The sequence below is a fragment of the Nicotiana sylvestris genome, chromosome 1 (genome assembly GCF_000393655.2).
Source record: "Nicotiana sylvestris chromosome 1, ASM39365v2, whole genome shotgun sequence".
NCBI lineage: Eukaryota > Viridiplantae > Streptophyta > Magnoliopsida > Solanales > Solanaceae > Nicotiana > Nicotiana sylvestris.
Window position 1 is genome coordinate 42,780,683 of NC_091057.1, and position 23,524 is coordinate 42,804,206.

The 23,524-nt window shown below is 34.4% G+C and overlaps 3 protein-coding genes across 3 annotated transcripts; 2 read left to right on the forward strand and 1 right to left on the reverse strand.

Annotated features, from left to right (window-relative positions):
- The first annotated feature begins 1,980 nt into the window (after window positions 1-1,980).
- LOC104210295 (epoxide hydrolase 1-like) lies at window positions 1,981-5,732 on the forward strand. Its single transcript, XM_009759163.2, has 3 exons — window positions 1,981-2,545; window positions 4,154-4,389; window positions 5,248-5,732. The coding sequence occupies exons 1-3, from the start codon at window positions 2,069-2,071 to the stop codon at window positions 5,528-5,530; spliced, it is 996 nt and encodes a 331-aa protein (XP_009757465.1). The 5' UTR covers window positions 1,981-2,068; the 3' UTR covers window positions 5,531-5,732.
- A 690-nt stretch (window positions 5,733-6,422) lies between these two features.
- Window positions 6,423-8,983, forward strand: LOC104210298 (epoxide hydrolase 1-like). The gene is made up of 3 exons (XM_009759165.2): window positions 6,423-7,009; window positions 7,836-8,068; window positions 8,364-8,983. Exons 1-3 carry the CDS (start codon window positions 6,524-6,526, stop codon window positions 8,665-8,667), a joined length of 1,023 nt encoding a protein of 340 aa, XP_009757467.1. The 5' UTR covers window positions 6,423-6,523; the 3' UTR covers window positions 8,668-8,983.
- A 104-nt stretch (window positions 8,984-9,087) lies between these two features.
- Window positions 9,088-20,682, reverse strand: LOC104210296 (oxaloacetate tautomerase FAHD1, mitochondrial). Its single transcript, XM_009759164.2, has 7 exons — window positions 20,328-20,682; window positions 20,010-20,175; window positions 10,535-10,587; window positions 10,330-10,392; window positions 10,152-10,202; window positions 9,962-10,079; window positions 9,088-9,379 (listed from the first exon to the last, which is right to left on the reverse strand). Exons 1-7 carry the CDS (start codon window positions 20,655-20,657, stop codon window positions 9,264-9,266), a joined length of 897 nt encoding a protein of 298 aa, XP_009757466.2. The 5' UTR covers window positions 20,658-20,682; the 3' UTR covers window positions 9,088-9,263.
- Window positions 20,683-23,524: the final 2,842 nt, after the last annotated feature.

A 23,524-nucleotide genomic window follows, 5' to 3' on the forward strand; every position in this document is an offset into this window, starting at 1 on the left:
TAGCTCTGCCTCTGCCTTTTAGTATATAATCCTGCTCTTAATCCTACGTAAATACGAGAGCTTCGTACACTAGGCATTATCTTTCTTTTATATTTTTTATTCAATCAAATGTATATTCCTTTTGAGAGAAGAAAGGAATCAACGTTAAGGCATTTTAACAAGTGCTAATGGCTGATTTCCACATGATTCATACAGGTAGATAAAGTATGCCCAACCAAAAATGAAATTCTAATGAATGGATAAAGATGTCATATTGAATAATCTTTATTAGTTGTAAAGTATTGTGCTCTTGCATGATAGTCGAATAGGTTAAACATCTTCGTTAAACAATGTGCATGGCTGCAACTTTATCATAAAAAACTCTCCCTAACTCTGAAAAGAATATTAATATATTTCTGTCAATTAACAGTACGTAGACATGCAAAAAGATCATCATGCATATACAACCAAACCAAGTAGTAATATGAGAACCATTCCTACTTATTTAAAAATATATAAAGAATATATGGCTGATCAGATTAGGTTGTATCTTGATTAATTTAATGGTCGTAATTTCACTCTGCATGCCAGTGATATATGATTCAAATATATTAGATCATTAATTAACAGATATCTTTGTCACCTACTTCCCTTTTGCCCTATTTATTGGCCACTGTCACTGGCAACCTTTCTTTCACCAAAAAGAAAGGGAAATAAAATATGTCAAAACGTGCGACAATTTCATCTAAAAATTTATATTTCAACTCACTTCTGCTGCGTTATTACTATGTTAAAATGTGTGACTGTTTTATCAAAAAGCTGACCAAAATACTGAAAACAAACTGCATTTTGGTAGTTGTCTTTCACGGGGCCAGCGAGAATTGAGAATCTGAGATATTTGGCTTCTACTAATTAAATTAATTATGAAATAGTAGAATCAAAATTTATAAATTGACTCATGTACTTATTTGCCCTATAAATTCGAATATTTGTTCAACGTCCAGTCAGATTAATATGAAGAGAACTATTTCACCAATTATCTAAGAATTTTCAGTGAGATAAAATTGTTTCACATGATAATTAGTCAATCTTTGCTAGCAGTATATCACCTTTAGGTCCAATTTTCTCTGTGTGTGTGTGAACATGGACTAATGCACTTCAACAGGTGTGATATTAGAGATGGACTATGTACAGGTTAATTAACAACCAAAGGATTTATAAACAATGTTCCAATTTCCAAATTACTCAAGTGATCAAGTACTATATATATTTGTATCCGCAATCAGACAAGCCAATTAATGGAGGCTTCCCCTTGTGTATTATTTCAACAAGGTTTGAGTTATATATCCTGATCACAGTAAGGAATTATTATTATACTTTTAACCTGTTATGGCAAATTATTCATTATTTTTATTAGGTAACCTATAATTATAGTATAGATAATTAATTTGATTGAGTTTACATATAGAACTAATAAACTCATTCCAAGAAATAAGAGGTATGTATACTCTAAGCAAGGAAAAGTCATAAAGATTTTCTACAAAGCTGTAGTGAACCCATTCAAATCTGCTACAAATAGTTTTGCTATGTAAATTTACATACATAAAAATATGACTATGTCCATCATGTAACAGTATGAGAATTTTCGCCCCAAGTTATAATTATTCTCCATGATTGACTCCATCTTACAGTAAATATAGACTTATATATCATAAAAGATGGTCATCATGATATAATTTAATATGGCCATGGAATATGCAAGTACACCAAAAGTGGCCTGCTCTCTGTCTTAACGTGCAAAAGCAAAAAAGCAAAGACAATTGCATGGGCAATTAAATAATACTCCCTACGTCCAATTTCTGGTTGACACCATATATATACACGAATTTAAAAGAGAAAAAAAAACTTTTTAAAAATAAAAATAAAATAAGAAAGTTTAATTTTAAATTGTTTCTAAGTACAGAAAGTATCATTGTGTAGTATATTTTAACTTTCTTGAGCTTACAAAAGGAGAACCGATAGAACAATCTAAAATCAAAGAAGCCACAAAAACCTTCTTTAGATCAACTTTGGATAGAAATTTCAGAAAATGGAGGGTGTAGAGCACAAAACAGTGTCGGTAAATGGAATAAACATGCATTATGCTGAAATAGGTCAAGGTCCTTTAGTCCTCTTCATTCATGGCTTCCCAGAATTGTGGTATTCATTTAGGCACCAAATGTCATTCATGGCTAACCACGGATACCGCGCCGTAGCTCCGGATTTACGCGGCTACGGCGACACTACCGGAGTACCTAAAGATGATCCTAGCAATTTCACAACCCTAAGTATTGTTGGTGACTTAGTGGAGCTGTTGAATTCCATTGCACCACAAGAGGAGAAAGTGTTTGTTATAGGACATGATTGGGGTGCTGTTGTTTCTTGGGCTCTCTGTTTGTATAGGCCTGATAAGGTTAAGGGTTTTTTCTGCTTGAGTGTTGCTTTCAATCCCAGAAACCCTATCAAGAAACCACTTGACACTTTGCGTGCAGTTTATGGAGATGATTACTATGTTGTTAGATTCCAGGTACTCTCTCAGCTGATCTCCCTTTTAATTTAGTTGATTTAAATTAATTGGATCGATCCACTATATGAATTCTCCGATCCGTATCAATCAAACAGACTGAACATGATTAGATAGGCAGTATGGTGCATAAAGCATCTCGTACTCATGCAGGGTACAAGGACGGGCCGTGGCCCTAGCTAGGATATTTGTGATCATATTCTAATGCAAGAATTAATTACTGGCTGCTTTCACGACTCGAATTCATAACTTATAAATTAATTAGTTTATTGGGAGTAACCATATGTTTTAGTATATCTTTGGAGTCTCGAAATTTACATATATAGGGTTCCAACAAATAAAAGATAAAATAACAAATAGTAACAAAAAATAGGAAAGCCACCACACTATGATCCTTGATCTAGTAGTTTGCACTTTGCATATCTCCGATCATCCGATCATCTACGTGCAGGAACAGTACGTATTATGTTCGAATATAATTTCAAGGATTTCCGATTTTATTACCTATTTTCTTAGTAGCAAAACAGAAAAAAATTATTTGTTCCAACAAAAATGTTTTTAGATTATTGAGAAAGAAACGATGCAGCTACATTTTTATTAAGTACTTCATTTGTACCAAATTATGTGATGCATTTTACTTTTTAGTCTGTTTAAAAAAGAATACAATTACAATAACAAACCCAAGTATAATCTCAGTGGGGTCTGGGGAGGATAGTGTGTACGCAGATCTTACCCCTACCTTGAGGGTAGAGAAGCTGTTTCCAATAGACCCTCGGCTCAAGGAATATTGTTTCAAAAAGAATGAAATCTTTATATATTTCGAAAAAAAATAATTTAAGAAATTTACTTAATGAGATGATATATATGTATGACTTATTTTTTATCACAAATTTCAAAAGTTTCTTTTTTCTTTTTTTAAACTAGGTACCTAATCGGAATAGTAGTATGTCAATAAGTTTTAAAGTTGAATCAGATTAGTACTGATTATGCATGATGTGCCTTTAGTAATTGATAGATCTCTAAAAGATGATGATATGTATTGTCCTTTTACAACAAAAAACAGTTCCTTCATTTTATCACTGTTACACTCTAGGTATATTCCATCTAGTAGGTTTTCTTTTGATCCAATAATATATAGCTTGATCCCAAACCCCCTCACCCCCACAATATTCTATCACGGGAAGAATGCTCAATTGGTTAATTAATATATATGTAGTTAATATTCCCTGCGTCTCAATTTATGTAATATACACTTATTTTTTATCTATCCCAAAAAAATAATTACTTTTTTATAATTAGATACAATATAACTTTAAACTTGTGATTATATCACACAAATATTTATGACTCATTTAAAACAATAAGTTTCAAAAGTCTTTTTTTCTTTAAAACTCTGTATACAGTCAAATAACATCACATAAATTGGTACGGAGGAAGTACTATTGAAACAAGCTTCTATATTCTTTTTTTGTAGTCAAGAGTCGAATTAATGAATTAGTTGGAGATTTGTTTTTTGGTTACTGTCGAGAACATTCATTATTTTAACACAAAAGGAATAGTAAATTTACATCATTAATTAACAGATCCTTTAATTTGATTGTGTCAATGCAGGAGGCTGGAGTAATAGAAGCTGAGTTTGAGGAAATGGGTGTGAAGAATGTTTTAAAGAAGTTTTTCACATATAGGGAACCAGCTCCTCTTTACTTGAAAAAAGGAAAACCATTTGGAGACAATCCTCAAGTTGAGCTGCCTTGTTGGTTATCTGAGGAAGAACTTGATTTCTATGCTATCAAATTTGAACAAACTGGCTTCACTGGACCACTCAACTTTTACCGAGCAATACATCGGTAAACCATTTTAATATGATGCACTTTGACTATGCACAAATCTAGAGTTTTAAAAGGAAAGAAATATTTTTAATATTTGTGGTCTAAAATAATAAACCATAGATATATTTGTGTAGTTATAGATTGTTTCATTCAGTATAAATTAATGAGAAGTCTAAAGTTAAATTATTTGTAAATATAAAAAGGTATCATTATTTAGCTAAAGACCAAGCTAAAAAGGAAAGTGCAGAACATAAATTAGGATAGATGGAGTACTAATATAAAGTTCACTTTGTCCCATTTTACATGATTAGTACTAATATTATTACACAGTTAAGTAATATTTTTTATTGTAATTTTTACAAACATTTTAGTCATATTGATTATTAAAAACGGCAATGTATAGTAATGTATGTAGTTACTAGCTAACTATGTAATACTCAATTCGAAAAAAATCAAAGTTAATATTCGAATTAACAAAATAAAAAATTAGAAAATTTGATTCTCGTATTTCAGATTCTCGTTATTATATTTTAGGGATGAGGAAGTAATAACTACGATATAATACACGAAATTAAATTAGAATAATTACTCCGGTCCAATCCCAAGCAAGTTGGATCGGCTAGATGAATTTATGACCTCATGTAGCTTCATATATATATATGATGCAGTTATTTGCACTTTAACAATCATTCTTCGGATTGCTATTTAGGGATTAGTCAGTACTTATTTCATCTTGAAATTTAAACTAAATATCTTATTTTCAAGATAATTCAAGACATTCGATCATGTTCTGAAAATATGAAATTTAAAGTTAATTCCTAAATAGCAGCCTTTTATAAGAGTGGCTATATGATGTGGTTTCTACCAATATTGCAGAAATTGGGAGCTAACAGCAGCATGGACAGGGGCTAAAATCCAAGTACCAGTAAAGTTCATTGTTGGTGACCTTGACCTTACTTATAATGCTCCTGGCACCAAAGATTATTTACATAAAGGAGGTTTCAAAAAGCAAGTGCCTTTGTTAGAGGAAGTTGTGGTTTTAGAAGGAGTTGGACATTTTATCCACGAAGAAAAACCAAAAGAAATTAATGACCATATTTACAACTTCATTCGCAAGATTTCATCCTCTAATCAGTCCAAGTTCTGTGCTATTCTGTAGAGTTTTTCTTGTTTTAATTTTTTCTTCCCCTTTTTTGGGGTTGCATATAATTAACTAATGTGTTTGTTTGCTAAGTTTGTAATGTGTGCTTATAATGTTGACAACCAGTGGTGAGCTTTGTTTGTTGTTCTTTATTGAAGATGGAGTTTTCTTGCACTCTTCTTACAACTAATAAAGATTGCGCTTGATTAATTTCTGATAATTCCAATTCCTATAATTCTTCAGAGTTAAAGATGATGGTCACTGTACCACTTGTGACTAATCTCTATCAAATTACAGTCAAACTTTTGTATAGCGTTCTTGTTTGTTCCAATATTTTTTGGTTGTAATAGTAACATTGAAACGGATGAGTATTATAACATAACATAAAAAAATCGATTCCAAAGAAAATTTGATTATTATAGTGAAATGTTGTTATATATAGGATGACTCTTATAGAGGTTCGATTGTACTAGTCTTGTGGCATAAAAGAAAGGGAAAAGTAAAATATTAGCAATGAGTCATTATCTCCAGTCCGTTATATATCCTTCATTTTCTGCATACAAAGCGTCAGAACTTTCTAGTTAATAGTAACATTTTAGTTGTAAGCCTTATTATACGTTTTCTCAAAAGTGATAAAAACGATGGTTAACTTATTTTTTCATTTAAGTAATATGGACTCACATGGAAAAGCCAAGAGGAGAAGAAACCTATTTTCTTAGCAGAACAAAAGGTGGAGAGATTTCAGAAACTTCTCAATTTGCAAAAAAAAAAAAAATTGTGACACGTAGCCATATAACCAAAACGAACAACACCTCTTACGTGAAGAAACAAGTTAAGCCCAATGGTGTACTCTTGCTTGTAAAAGTATATACCCACTGCTCTTTTCTAAGCCGCTTTTCCTCATTTCACTCGCCCTCTTCGCGAACTTGTACACTTTAAAAAGCAGCTAAACTCTAAGCGAGATCATCGAAAGACAAGTACATTTTCAAGGAGAGGGATAGAAAGAGTGAGATGGAAGAAGTCGAGGAGATTCAACACAAGACATTGAGAGTGAATGGGTTAAACATGCACATAGCTGAAATGGGCCAAGGCCCAATAGTCCTATTCCTCCATGGCTTTCCCGAACTATGGTACTCGTGGCGCCACCAAATGCCGTTCGTGGCAGCCCACGGCTACCGAGCGGTAGCCCTGGACCTCCGCGGGTTCGGGGACACCACCGGAGCACCCGAAGATGACTTCACCAAGTTCACCACCCTCCATGTTGTTGGTGACATTGTGGAACTTCTTAATATCATTGCCCCTGACCAAGAGAAAGTGTTTGTAGTGGGCCATGATTGGGGAGCTATGATTGCTTGGGCTTTGTGTTTCTATAGGCCCGATAAGGTCAACGCCCTTGTTAACATGACTGTTCCTTTCGCTCCACGAAACCCAATTATTAGGCCCATTGCTCGTCTACGTGCTACTTATGGAGATGAGTACTATATTATCAGATTCCAGGTTTATTTATTTATTTTTCCTCTCTTTCTTCTCTCAATTAATACTCCATCTAAATGAATTGAATACTCGATTTACTATTGATAGTCAGTTGATCAACTTTTAAGGTTAAGTCAAACTTGTATTCAGGGCGGATGCACCGAGGTCCAAGCAGTGTTACGTGACACCGCTTCGTCGAAATTTTTTACTAATTATATATATAAATTAATCTGGAAAACAAAATATAATAAAAATAATAATAAGTGACGCCAATTGCATTCACGCTTTCTTTGGTCAGTTGGTCAGGCGCCCCAACTCTTTAGGCCAGGTTGAGGGATAAAACCTGCCTTGAATTTTATTTTTATTATATAATAATAATAATAATAATAATAATAATAATAATAATAATAATAAGCGAGAAAAATATATATCAAAATTTTGTGAATTCAAGTTTGTTTGACTATTGAAGAGTAAAAATAAAACAATAATTTAAGGGTAGATTGCAGCTTATAATAAAGGTAATGACAACAACAACCCAGTAGAATTAATAAAGTATGTGTAATGATATACAGACCTTACCTCTACCCCGGAGGGACAGAGATATTGTTTCCGGAAGACCCTCGGATCAAAACAATAATAAAGGTAATGATAGTGTTCAAAAATTCTCATCCCACTAGAGTAATACATAGTTTTAAAATTCGAGTATAAAGCCATAAGTCCCTGGCAATATTAATAAAGCTGATGTTAACGTGACTTAATATTTCTACTTCCATATGGTATGATGGAAATTGCTCTAGCATCAATTGTTCTCATAATGTGATGAATTGTTTAATAATTTAAAATTATGAAGGAGCCTGGAGAAATAGAAGAAGAATTTGCTAAAATAGGGACCAAGACAGTTTTGGAGAAGCTATTGACTAACCGAAATCCTGAACCACTGATGTTGCCTAAAGGAAAGCCATTTGATGAAAGTCCAGTCAAATTACCCCCTTGGCTGACTGAAAAAGATGTTGATTACTATGCTAGCAAATATCAACAGACTGGCTTCACTGGTGGATTGAATTATTACAGAGCACTTGATCTGTAAGTGTCAATTGTACCCTCTTTGCTTCTTTTTTTCCCTTCATATAATCATTATATTACTAAAGTTTATATTAGGGTAGACTATCTACGTCACACCCTTGGGGTGCGACCCTATCCCAGACCCATGCGTTAACGCAAGATGTTTTGTGCACCAAACAGCCAAAATAATCATTATATTACCGTGTCTTGTGCATTCAACTTATAGCTCTGGTCAAAAGCCTACTCAGCTAATAAATCTTGATTCAATTGGTTATGACTAGCTACTTAGCTCAAATTTAATTGTATTGAAATGCAGAAACTGGGAACTGACAGCACCATGGACTGGGGCTAAAGTAAAAGTACCAGTGAAGTTCATAGTGGGAGATTTGGACATAACTTATAGTGCAGCAGGAGTCAAAGATTATATACACAAGGGTGGGTTTAAGAAAGATGTACCTTTGCTAGAAGATGTGGTTATATTCAAAGGAGTAGCTCATTTTCTTCCACAAGAAAAACCTGATGAAGTTAACAAACAAATCCTTGACTTCTTACAGGGATTTTCTTCCTCTGATCAAAGGTTCTGCACTTTGAAATTTCTTTGGAGCTCCATAACAAGTTAGATAAAGCAGAAAATGGAGTTGTACAGGAGCCTTTGATATGCTTTAATACATTCTTGTAACTACCTCATGTATTCCTTTCTAATTATCATTAAACCTTAAATAAATTTGGTGCCCATTCAGAAACCTTTTTTCTTTTCAACCAGGACCTAAAAGGCAGGACAAAAAAGAAACCATATAGATAATACTTCGACTGATAACAATATGAACACTAAAGCAAAGACCTTAAACTTGAGAATGAGGGAAGAGAAATAATCAGAAAGCTATACTGTTGATTAGGCTCTGATATAATCAGGTATACAACTAGCAGCTGAGTACTAATAAACCTTAATCAAAATGAACTGAATACTATATAGTAGAAATTTTTAATGGCATTTACCTAAGAGATTTATCACCTAAAAAGGGTACAACAAAGCATTCATCTGAAAAACAAAGTCGAGCATCATGCTATTTCACCTTGTAATTTTTCGGAAAACATACAAGTAGCTCTAAATGTTTAATGTGTGTTTTTATTATTGTACAACATATCCGGGATGTCTTAAAACAAAGAAGTGGTTCAAGCATTCAACAAATGAAAAAAGAAGCTAACTTTTGGCGAATCATTGTTGTTTTGCTCCTGGGCGCCTTCCAACATCAAAGTGAACATCCAGGAGACCCGTTATGCCAGCATCAATCTTTTGGCCTACCTTAACAGGACCAACTCCTTTGGGAGTCCCTACAGAAAATCAGCAATGGAAACATTGAATGAATAACTGTAACAAGAGTTGTATTACTTGAACAAGAACGTTTTAAAGTTCTCAATAAACTAGGTGAAGTGACACACTTGTCGAAATTCAAAAAGAAATCTCCCGTAGTTGACATAACTGCTGAATTATAGAAAACAGTAGGTAGGGTTACCCAACCGTTTATTATCAGGACAGTTTGCAGCATTTTTTTAGAAGAGGATTAATGCAAGCAGAATGATGTCCTCCTCTTCTCCAGTGATATACAAGTGTTGAGCCTTCATGTAAATTAATAAAAACTGCCAATAGAGGGAAACTAAAAGAGATCCAAAAACGTAGCAGGCCAACAAAAATATATTCCCCTTTCAGAACCACAAGCATGTAAATCAAGAAAATTTCAAGCACAAAAAGGAAGAAGCCTAATGACCTCAGTCTATCATAACAGACCCAACAATTGCAAAAGTTTATGTGACTTTATAATTAGAATAAACTGCAATGTAAGTTTCGAAAAGAAAAAATAACTTTCATGAAAGGCCATTATCAATTGAACGAAGAAGCAGCATGAGTCGTCCTACCAGTTAAAATAACATCTCCCTGAAGAAGAGTCATGATAGAACTTATGTGGCTAATCAAAAATGGGATCTTGAATATCATATCACTTGTCGAGCCCTTTTGCCGAATTTCTCCATCAACCTGCAGAATACAGATGATGACCAGCTGCAACTGTGAAGACCAACATTAAGCAGACAAAAGAAAAATCATTACCTTCAGCCACAATTCTATATCATGGGGATTTGGCACCATCGACTTTGGTAACTGCAAGAAACAAAGGGAAAGATGACTATTAATTATTCTACAAAATGATATATAACACCATCTAATATTAGGGGGAAAAACAAATAGAAAATGAAAACAAACATATGACATTGCCAAAACTTCTTACAACTGAGCTGATAGGAGTGAATGTGTCTTGGCCCTTAGCAACAGTCCATGGCAGGCCTGCAGACTGTCAGTTTGAATTGGTAAAAGTTGATAACGTCATCTTCGGGAATGACAATGAAGGACAAATAGTAATGATTAAGAACAAAAATAACTAAAACAAATGGACATGAATATTTGAAATGTATGATTGTAGCGAAATTCCAAACCTTTGCAGTAGCTTGGATCTCCCTCGCAGTCATATCCAACGCAAGTGCATAACCTGAAACACAGAGGTATCATTCACTTGAGTAGAGTCCATTTTTTATCAGGACAAACAATCTAATGCAGGATCAGAAGAAAAGCGGATGGATGAGTATGTTTCAAGAACTTAACAGAAAGAAGAAAAAACAATCCCCCAAATAAATCTACGTAGTTTCATTGTTCCACTGCTTCTGTTTTTAAACAAATACAGGACATTCCATAAATCGATGGACATAGGCCATAGCTAAATAAGTTCCTTGAATAGCTCTAAATAAAGTTATCTCCAGCAAAAGTGATCAAAAATTAAAAGCAGACAGGTGAACCTTGGCCAGACGGACACCCAGTATATACCTAAGCCAAGGAGCAGCAACCTAGAATTGTTCAGGTAGAATTCAGTCTGGTCTTAAATATATTGCCCAAGAAGAGGCTGTGCTAGACACACAGCTTGGCTGACGAATGACAATAGCAACGTCTTGGCGAGCCTCAAATTATTTGCGCTCAAACAGAGATAAGCTTTTAAAAAAGCAGCCTACGCAAGTGCTCTGCAACTTTCTATGGCATGGGGTGGAATGTGAAAAATTCTCCAACACAACAGGAATAATGAAAAAGTATCAAGCAAACAAAATTGAATCCAGATTAGTTACCTCTAATCAATACCAATCAAAGCCTAGTCACCCAATAATCCAACCCAATAATCCAATTCATGCAACTCGAGCCTCGAAAATCATTTATCGTAGACAGTCGCTGGAGTGGTAAAAAGGAACCATGTGCCCCCTACATGCTCACTTGGGCAGCCAAACGACTTACCTTGTCCAAATGGCTTGACGCTCACTCGTACCTTTTCTTGTATGACTGTCCATGAATCGTCACAATTCCACTTGGACATGTACATTCTCAAGCAACAGGCAATGCGCTAGTCTCCTAGACGGGCCATTCAATTGTTCTCTGTAACTAGCAATACAAATGTCTCTGGACGGGCCATATGACCGTCTCCTCACGGGCCAACTTATTTAATATCAAGTCAAACTTAGTAGCTGCCTGATCACTAAGTGAGGAGCCACTCCCTTATCCTCTGGGATAAGACTCAGCAACTATCCCATAAATAAAGGAGCTATTTCCCCACTTCTAAGTGATAAAGCTCCACTATTGCCTCAAACTACATTCCACCAAAGTAGTGGGTGGCGAAACTCTTAATCCACTATAAATAAGATCTTTTAGTTCTCTGTAAAGGCATTCCACAGAGGTCATCTCTTCTCATAAACTTAGAAATATCATATGCGACTACAGGGAGTTCCCCAACTCTCCATCAACACAGGCGGATATGGGTCTCGACTACTATATCTTCCTTTTTATATAACAGTTTGTATCTCAAGAATACATTTAACAAAAACTCTACCCCTCCTCTCCTTTTTTATTATAAATTTCTGTCTTTTTAAATTTATCAAATTTACTAAACAATTTATATTTAGGCTGCTGGTGCCCCTTATTGAGAAATTTACCCTCTAGAGGCGCCCACCATGAGGCCTTGACAGCCAAATATAGTGATCTCCTCTTGATAGTTCTTCATAGGTAAGAAGTTTCATTTATTTGCACATGGAAATTACCCTAATCTGGTGGTGAACAACAACACCAAAATGCAACTCTGTAAAATAAAAATAAAAAATTCAAACACGTCTGCAAGTGGAGAAAATGGAACAGCTAAGTACCATTACCTTATAACCATTTCGAGCAACATAATTTCTTATTTTCTGCCACATGGACTGATCGAGAACAATATTACTTATACTAGTAGGCAATTTAGCTGCATATGGTTTCTGAATGCCTATAATTGTTCTAGAAGGAAGCTTAAGTTTACAGGTGTAACATTAACTTGATACCTCATGCTATCTTGCTTTATTAATGTGAAACTCATGTTGTCTTGCTATATGCTTGATTGCAATTTACTGGCTCTACAACATGAAAAGCAAACTTCATGCCATATGAAGACATATTTTGGAGTAATGATTCCAATACACTTTAGGTTGCCTACTAATTGGTAATCATTACTCCCTCTGTTTCAAATTAGATGAGTTACTTTCCTTTTTATTCTGTTCCAAAACAAATGACACATTTTTAAATTTGAAAATAATTCAACTTTAAACTCTTCATTTTACCCACTTTACCCTTAATGAAATGCATTTATAACCACACAAATGGTATGGCCCCACAAAGCTTTTACCCCTTAAACTTTTAAGACCACAAGTTTTAAAAGTCTTCTTTGTTTTCTTATACTCCATGCCGAGTCAAACTAAATCATCTAAATTGAAACTAAGACTGGCATGTGGGCAGGTTAGGCCGAGGCCCGGGCCAGGCCCGCGAGCCCATATGGGTAGTGGGCCTAAGGGGGCCTAACCGTTTAAGCCCGGGACCAGGGGTGAGCCTGCTAAGTGGGCCTAACCGGTCCTAAACGGGCCCAACGGCTATTTTTAAAAAAAATCCAAAATTTTTTTTAACCGTTGCAACATTTAAAATATGGTCGTAGGCCTGCAAAAATAGCCGTTTGGGCTTTGTAATAGCCATTTTAACACCCCCAACTTTGTTTAACCCCAAACCTTTTATAATTACACTTCCTATTTTCAACTATAAATACCCCCTTATTCTTTCATTTTTCTCGCAAAATCATCAATCTCTCTTTAATTTTCTTCTATAATTGGTTACTTTATTGTTGCAATTTGTGTGAAAAAATGTGAAGTTGGTAAATTGAAGTATTCAAGTCTTCAACGATAATTAATTTTTAACAAGTTGTTCTTCAATTCGGTAAACTCGTTCCAACTCTTTAGTTTTAATATTATAGTTTTGTTTGTTTTATTTACTTTGTATAATTATAATTAAGATGGCATATTCCTTACAAAAATATTTAGTAAAAATAAGGAAAAATCCAAGAGTGGTGAATCTAGTGGCCAATCTATTCCTCTTCTAATTCCCCGGGCTCCCCTACCTAAACCCCATACCCGCCCTCCACCTGCTCCTATTCTTGATAGTGATAATACTTTATTACAATTTACTGAGAGTCAATATGTGCATAATGTTGGAAGTGACGAACACTTAGATCATGAATATATGAATTCTCTTTATGGTAATCCAACTATTGATGAAGAAGATGAGCAGGAAATAGATTTGGATGAAACGCAATCGGATGACGATACACCCACTAGTCTTGTTGCTGAAGTTAACCCAACTAATCCAAATGATGCCCTGTCTGACCCCCCTATTACTACCCCTACTTTTTCTAGACAACCTTCTAAAAGGGCCGAAACATCTCTTGTTTGGCCATTTTTTATTCAAATAAGAGAAAAAAATAAAGTTAAATGTACAACTTGTGGCAAAAAGTTAGCTTTTAACTATGTTACTCGGGGGGGCGGGAAGTTTGAGGAGACACATATACACCCTCAAGATAAAGTTAAATATTATCAAATGAAAGCTGCGGCCGGGGGGACAAGTCTTCCTAGTCAGTCTGACCCTAGTACCGAGTCAAATCAATTTCAACCGGAAATTAACATTGTTACCGGTGGTATTTTATATTATGACCCAAGAAAAGACAGGGAAGAATTAGCAAAAATGGTTACTGTTATGTGCTTACCCTATAATTTTCCGTCTAACCCTCACTTTGTACATTATATTAGAAAAAATTTTAATCCTGCTTATAAAGGATGGTCTCGCACAACCGTAAAGAGCGATATTTATAAATATAAACATGAATATGAAAAATATTTGCGCTATTTATTTAGTCATATTAATGGTCGTGTTGCTATTACTACTGATATTGGAAGAAGTGGTAATGATTGTGATTATCTTACTATTACCAGTCATTGGATTGATGAGGACTGGACAAAGCAAAAACGCATTATTGCTTATAGAATAATTAATTAACGTCACACAAAGCAGTTTATTTCTAGCACGGTTACGGATATCTGTAGATATTTTTGCATTAGTGATAAAATAATTTCAATTTCAATGGATAATGTTACTAGTAACACTAATGTTGTAGCCTTGCTTACCACTACACTAAATCCTGCATTTAGTAACATTTTTCATGTTAGATGTATTTGTCATATTTACCATTTAATTGTGGGTGATGGTATGAGAATTTTAAATGTTGAAATTGAAAAGGTTAAAATGGCTCTTCACTGGCTTTTTTATTCAAACCGTAGAAGTAGACTTAGAGAATATTTTAAAATATACGATGAAGTTGGCCTAAGAGAAAGAAAGGTTCATAAACCTTGTCCAACTAGATGGAATTACATGTATGAAAGTTTAGTTATTGCATATGAATATAGAAACCCCATAAACTCAACGTTTAATGCTCATGTAAGTGATGATGATGAGCACCTTACAAATGCGGATTGGGCTAATGTTAAAATGCTTGTAGATTTTTTAGAAAAATTTCATATTGCTTCAAATGAATTTTCTGGGCAATATTATCCGACTATTTCTAACTGTTTAGTTTATCTTGCAGAACATGCAACTTTGTTTGCTTATTTTTCAGAGGGCGGGGAAATTTATGAACAAGCTATTAATTCTATGAGAAAGAAATTTAAAAAATATTTTTTTCCTATTCCCCCTATTTATGGTGTTGCTGCCTTGTTAAATCCTACTATGAAATTAGGAGGTCCTCAATATTAGTATCAATCTATTTACCATGGTTTAGCACTTGAAGATGAGGAGTTGTCTAGACTTTCGGACGTACAAGCTTCAATTAAAATAAATGCTCAAACTATTTATAGCGCTTATCAAATTGCAATGGATAATGCTAGACCAAACGTTCCAACTCCATCTTCTTCTAGTTCTCAATCATCTAAAAGAACTGCGGGAGTAAGAGCACTTACTGCTTGGACCGGGTTTAGGGGTTCTCAAGGTTCTAGTACTAGTGATTGTTCACAACTAAATGAGTTTGACGTTTATTTGTCATAGGGAATTGAGGAAGTGAATCCCGACGGCTCCTTTAATATTTTGGAATGGTGGAAGGACAAAGAAAAACACTTTTCGATTCTTTCAAGGATTGCCTGAGACATTTTAACCATTCAAGCTTCAACAATGGCATCGGAGAGCGCTTTCAGTCAAGCAAGACTTCAACTCAGTGATTATAGAGCGTCTATGAGGGAGAGCTTGGAAAAATCAGTACTTTTTATTGGATCCGTTCGGAACGAAGAAATTTTGGACTTGCTGAATCACAACCAGAGGTAGACGAAGCTTACAAAGAAATGCCATCTGAACTTGCGAAGGATGCAGCTTCGCCCGCAAGCGGTGATTAACAAGCTTCTTTTCCGCCACCACCAACAGAAGTTTCACCGAACCTTGAAGGATTTATGAAATTTATAAGAGATACCATGTAAAATTAATATGTAACTTGTATTTTGGCGCATCTTGACTAGTTTCTTTTTCTTCTCAATGGTGGTATTAGCACCTTGTTGTGCTCATTCCATTGGGGGAGGGGAGAAGACTAAGAAAGATTGGGCCATGTTTTGTTAATGTCACAATAACAAAAATTATAACGCATTCCGTTGAATATCTCTTTACAATATTTTGTGTTTTAAATTTGAATTAAAAATTTTAAGTCACAACTATATAATATAATTTACAAGAAATTGCCTTAGATAAAAAAAATTTAAAAAAAAATAGGCCAGGCTCACTTAGGCCCATATATATATATATACACACACACACACACACACATATATATATATATATACACACACATATATATATATATATATAAGCTATATAATTTACAAGAAATTGCCTTAGATAAAAAATTCTAAAAAAAAAAATAGGCCAGGCCCACATAGGCCCGGGACCGGCCCACGTAGCCCGGGACCATTAGTTCGTGGTCCCGGTCCGGTTCCTACCAATAGCCCACAAAGTCCGGGACCGTTTAATCCTGGCCCGCGAAGCCTAGGCCCACTTAGGACTGGCCCACGAGGCCCGTTTAGGACTGGGTCCGGCCCGTTTGCCTGCCTTAATTAAAACGGAGGGAGTATTAATCTTGAAACTTATAGCGAGTTTTTGAATTGTCTCTACATCATGAATACATGCTCAAGTACAATAAAAAGTGATGTAACTTAGCAGTTTACCTAAACAACTAGAATAAAATGATATGACATATAACTTTTTTGATAACCGTAGTGTCCAGGCCAGCTTGCGAATTTCACGGGATACCTGCCACCTCCCACTAGGAACAGGTCAGGTACCAGGTAACTCTATCCACCAAGGCTTGGATAGATGGGAAGAAATCACCTAGTGTGTTTTGCTTGCACTGAGATTTGAACCTGAAACCTCAGGGTTTTCACCTACTTCATTGACCACTAGGTCACACCCTTTGATATGACATATTTTGACTTACTTCTAAATTGCTCTGACATTTAGTTGTAGTAGAAAATTGCTTTTTCATATCATGTACTCAAGTGCAAGCACTATGTCATCATTGTTGCTTGCCTGGGCCACACATTGATAGTACTAGCTGCTAATCCTTCTAATGGGTAATTACTTCTATAGTGGAACTATTTTATCCCATTATTTTATATTTACACGTTCTAAAGTAGAATTAATTATATATTCATGTTTAGAACCTCGCCTTTTCATAAAATGTAAGATATTGTATCATCCCTTCTTGATTGCCATGCTATTCTTTATGATAATTATGAGAAAAATTATCTCATTTACAGTAGAGTTCACATATGTCTTATTACAAGAATTTGCTTTCCATGTTCGCAAACAAGCCCATGGATCACTCTCCTTATTTATTATAGGCAGAATAGCCTAATTGACACTTCTATTTGTACAGGTTTGACATCTCGGTCCTCCTACTTTATAAAGTTTCAACCAGACACTTGAACTCGATCAAAACATATGTTTTAAACACTTCTGACACTGGGTGTTGCTCACTCGAGTTGACATGGAGGACATATCAGATCCACCTCAGCAAAATTACACCATGTCATTATTTATTTTTATAAAATACTCCCTCCGTTTCAATTTATGTGAACCCATTTGACTGGGCACGAAGTTTAAGAAAAGAGAGAAGACTTTTGATCTTATGGTGTAAAATGAGGCACATATATTTTGTGTGACTATAAATCATTCTGTAAAGGTAAATTGTTTCCAAATAAGGAAAGGGGTCATTCTTTTTGGCACGGACTAAAAAAGAAATAGGTTCACATAAATTGAAACGGAGGGAGTATTATTTTTCAATATATCCAAGATTCATTTTTTGCTGCAACCGGCCTTCACTTCTCCTTCTCTTCCTCTCACGCAGTCAACCACCACCCTCTATGCCTTCTTTCCTTCTGCTTCCGTCTCCCCCTTCAACCATTGTCGCCGGTCTCCTCGCCCAAAAAAAAACAACGAAGGGACCACGGACATAGAACAACAAGCAACATCACCGACCGGAAAACCCACTATGTATCTCTATGTTATCAATGAAGAATTTCAAAATCCTCTTGAGGAAGAAAAAAAATCACATCTTTAGCTTCCTTCCACTTTCTGTTCATTGTCTCCGTAGAGCAAGACACCAAAAAAAAAAAAAAAATTATGGGTACAATCTTAACATCCATTAAATTTAATGGCCATAGTTATTCCAATTGAAAGGTTACCAAGATCTGAAATTCTAAAATGTAATAGCACCCACTATCGCCTAATAAACACCCCCGATAGAAATGGTCCAATTGGCTATCTCTAGTGGTTGCCGTGGAAATTGCTTTTTCCTGGGTCTTCAAGACATGGCTGAAAAAGCCAACGCGGTCAACTGGCTGACTAGAGATTTTAGATCTGTGGCGATGAGGGATGTCACTGGTAGATGAAAAGGTGGTGGGAAGGGCTGTTGCAATGGGTTTTGGATTAAAATAGGGGAGGAGGAGTACCGTGGAGAAGGGAGTGAGATAGAGAAAAATGGGAGGGGGGGCGTGAAATACATGTATTTTGTCCAGTTCTGCAGTTAAGTTGCCACATAGACTTGGTCAATGGTCAGAGGGGTTTAAAATAGTGACTTTGAATAATTATAAGCGTCTAGATGAAACTTCATTGAATATAGGGACCGAGATGACAAATGCGAATAACTACAAGTGTCTACAAGGCTATTCTGCCTTTATTATATGCAGCAATTGCATTTTATTTGCAAATTACTTTACATTGAAATTGTACATGATTCATGCTCTATTTGTGTCATTGCTATGACGGTGCCAATCATTGTTTTAATAGTTGGAATCTTTGCGAGACTTACGGACAGACTGTAAGCAGGTCATCAGTACTTATGAAAACTGCGTACTTGAGCTTCCTAAATGTCCTGAACATAAACCGACTCTGGCGAATTCAAGCCCTTGCCTGGCATGGCATTTTACCGTCTCCTCAAAGTTTGTAATAGACAGATTTCTACCACGAGCTTTAATTGGTTCGGGGAACACTTAGCAAAAACGAGTCTTGAGTGAACCCACTATGCAAAGGCGCAATCCCATACTTGATCACGTCAATGCGGAACATGTCAACACACAAATATTACTCACGAGTCACCGGACATTTGACATACTGGGGACTCAATCCATATGGAATCGTAAAAATACACTTTACAAAGTCCTGAAACATAAACAAGCGAGTCTCGGCAGGCTCTATGCAGTCCCCATAAGGTTGTCGGCAGGCTTCAATAGTGCTCAAAACTTTCTCAGAAAAATACGAGAAAAGCACAATAACTAAGTGAATGAGTACTAATGACTCAAAACTGTTGAGTTTCCTCAGGAAACACTTAAGAGAAAATCTAAGTGAACCTGCTACACAGAGACGCATTCCCGTACTCGAACCCGTCAGTGAGGAAGACGCCAAGTACCGAAGACAACAATGACTTCAAGCAAACTCCAAAGGCAGTATTAAAAAAGTCATCTACACCTTGGTATGCCGGGCAATCGATCTATATCAGAACAAAAACAGAGATACACGAGCTCATAGCATCCTAAGATCAAACGGATGCTAGCTCAAGAGACATCTCGCGATCCCAGTGAACACTTTAATTCTCAACTCTTTTGCTATAATATCAATTAAGAAGTAAATCAAAAAAGAGCTCATAGCAGTAACTTTCTCCAATATCTGGTGCTTTAGTAGCTCAGAGAATAGAGACCATGGAATGTACAAAACCATAGTAGATCAACTTCATATTGTAACCTAAAAAATGGCATTGGCTGTCAAAAACTGCAGCACAGATCAACAAGCTATAGAGGCTCTTTCTTTTTTCTATTAGCTAAAATAACAATTACACATGCATTTTATGAAACAAGATTAGAGAACTAACTACACTTGCAAAATACAGTAGAATTCAGCTCAAAGTTATCAACTTAAGGAATCAAAATACAAAATCGAGCATAGAAGGTTTGCCAGACTTGAATTATGTATAGTACGCTGTATCAAATATTAATATAATACCTCCAACATAGTCCATAGCGGTGGCTTCAGGTACATCCCTAGCTCTTTGGTTGATGACAACTGCCAACTCCACCTCGTGATCCAGTGATTCCAATGGATGAGGAACTTCGATTGTCCCTCCATTCATCAAATACGACGATGTGGGCTTCATAAACAACACTGGCTCCTTCAAAAGTTAAATCACAATTACACATAGATAAACGTAGTACGATGATCGATTCTGCTATCAGCTTCGAGAAAAGCATCAATCACAGATCAGAATTCTCTCACACACACACACACACATAGAGAGAGAGAGAGAGAGAGAGAGACAGTAACCTTAGGTACGGCGTTACCGAGTTCTTTGGCGTGAGCGGCGTAGTTACGGCCGACGGCGATGATTTTACTGCCGACGGTGAGAAGATTCTCATGTGCTGCAGTCGTGGCGGTTGCCATGTTCCTCGATGAAAATGATTTTCCGATTGCTCTAGCAGCGCCACCGCACACTAGGTTTCGAGCAATGCTGATTGTTTGAATTTTCGCATACATTGTATATATATATATGAGTGTGTCAGTGTGTGTGTGAAAAGTCAGCTGCCAATTCTGCCCGAAATGGAATGGGAGACCAACAGTGTCGAGATGATGAAGAGAATTTCTCCTTTGCTTCATCTTCTTTCCCTTTTTCTTTTTTAATTATACAAAATTTGGTTTCATGGAACTGTTCTTAAAGCGTTATGTACGACTACTAAAGCATAAGTGCTTTTTTGGTGTTCTAATGTTGGGAATTTGAGCAAAAAAATTTATATTTATATTATTATAAAAGCATGAATACAATGTTAGTAAATTAAAATAATTTTAAAATATTAGTTGACTTTTTATATTATTAATGTACAAAAACGTAATAGCAATTCATTAGTTGTAGAGGTACAGTCAAATTGGTATACATATATACAAGTAGAATAAATTTCTACTTACCGTTTATGACATACAATTAATTATAGAATATATACAAAGTAATCGATTTCAACAAAATTTCTGCGTTCAATTATACAAAGGCCGACCCACATATTTTATTATTAATCAATTGCAACCGTGAGAATTAGGTTTTATGTAGGAAAAAAAATTCTATAACTTTTCAAGTAGGAGCACAAAATAAGACTTGTGATTGTTTCTGGTATTCCAAAAATAGTGTAGTAATAGCTTTTAAAACCTTTTTCTTTTTTTTATTGAGTAACTTGGTTCCGACGTCCAAGAGTATTGTACAATATTTTAAATGGTTAGATTTATTTAAATAGTACGCAGTATTTTGAATATTAATGTATTTGAATTTAATTTTTAATTTTTTTGTTTAGTTATATATTTACAATAAATGTATAAAACATCTTTTTTAGACATTTGTCAACCATGAATATGCTTATTTTTTATTTTGCTTTTTACATTTTTGTCTCTGCTTACTATATTTTTCTATATTATTCTTAAATAAATAATGCATGATTTGTACAATAGATTTGCATAAAAAAAAACTTGGAAAACCTTTATTCATACAACTTGCAAAAGCACACAACTAAGTAACTTGATGATCTTTTTTTAACTTTCTTAAAATGTAGGAAATTTATCACTTAATAAATTTTCGTCTAATCACTCTTTCTTTTTTATTTTATTTTTGCAATCTTGAGTTAAGTGATCTCCTCTTAATCTACATGGCAAAGACAAAATATATGCCCAATATTAATTCCAAAATTTTGAAGAGGAAAAGAATCCGAATTATTTAGGCCCGAAATGAATAAAAAATGAAAAATAAAAATAAAAAGTAGCACTTTATGTCATACATTATGTAAACTGATTTTTATGCCCTTTAAAAACTAAATTATATATTCTTCTAGAAAATAATTTTTTGTTGGATGGATCATAATATATAAATCTTTAGCCATTACAGAATTGAACCTGAAAATCACAACTCAATACTGATATAATAAAATAGTTTACCAGTAAAAAAATATTGTTCAAATACGATGCAAATAATGAATAATCATTGGATTATTTTGAGGAAAAAAAATAAGAACGCATATATGTAGATACATGAATGATAACTGATATTTGAATGTACTAAACTATTTAATGCACGAGCATGTATGCTTATGGATGAGACACACGATTGAAGTTTAATTAATCAAAATTGGAGTTAAATCTTGAAATTGAATTATTACCTATGACATTTTATTTTGTATTCTTTGTTATTAATGTATCTTAATTTAAAGAAATATGACTTTTATGTACCTGGATCAAAGTAAATCATTCAATCAGAAAAATAATATTAAGTATTATTGCATTCTTTAAGCGATTTACAACTTCAATTGCATATTTATGTCATTTTAAAATGTTTATTACTTTTGAAAAGTGTTTGATAATATTTAACATAAAATATTCGTGCATCGCATGAATGTAGAGACTAGTTACTAAAAAAAAAGAGAAGATGTGTGAGAGAATTTCGAGAACTGCCCCTTATCTTTGAGGTAATTCTGGGTAAACATTTAATTAGACCTACTCTAAAAATAAGGGACAATTTTGACAAAAAAACTGAGTGAGAATTCAGCGGCAACTCATTAAAAAATATGATTCTTATTTCTTTTTCATCCAAAAAAACAAAAGAATTACTTCCTCCCATCTTGATTCTTTCAAATGGTTTCTCATAATTAAAAATTGGTAATAAAATACGAATTGCTATAACAATAACAATTATTTAACAAACTCAAGAAATTTATTATCATGTTGTTTTCTGGACAGTTTGTTTGCTCGTCTTGGTAATATTTTTTTTCTTGTTTCACTGATTAATCAACTAATTAAACTGTTGTTTCGTTAGTGTATAAGGCAAACGCCTTAATTGATTGCTAAACTTTAAGAAGAGGTAATTTGAAAGTTATCCGTAGTTTGTTTATTAATTTATTCCTCCCACCTAAAAGTGAAGATTTAAAAGAATCCATATAAGTGTTCCTTGTTGGTCTTATATTGGAGGTATATTTCAAAGTTCAATTTTCGCACCAACGGAACGAACAGATCATTTTCTGGACTTCCAAAAAATTGGTAAATGGTAATTTTTGGTGAATGAATATCAGCTTACTCTCTAATCTATATTATATTAAAAGCACGAAGGCCCTTAGCGAAATATCGTTCGTCTTTTTTACCCTTTAAAAATAACTTTCACATAAGACAAAATTGTAATTTAATTATTCTCCTAATATATAGGATTTTTAAATTAAATAAAAATTTTCTTATAAAATATTTCCTTATTTGAATTATATAGAAACTCATAATATTTGAAATATTAAAGTTTACTATAAATAAACCATTTTGGCTTTTCTATATCTTTTTACCATAAAAGACGTACTCCAAAATTTGTAGGAAAAAAAAACTAATTTGAATTAAACCATAATTCCTTCAAAATACGTATGAAGGAAATTTTGTTTACTTTTGCCTTTGAATTATGTTCGTCTCACAACCAAGGGGTAGCAAAGGGTCTCTAAATTTTTTTATTGTTA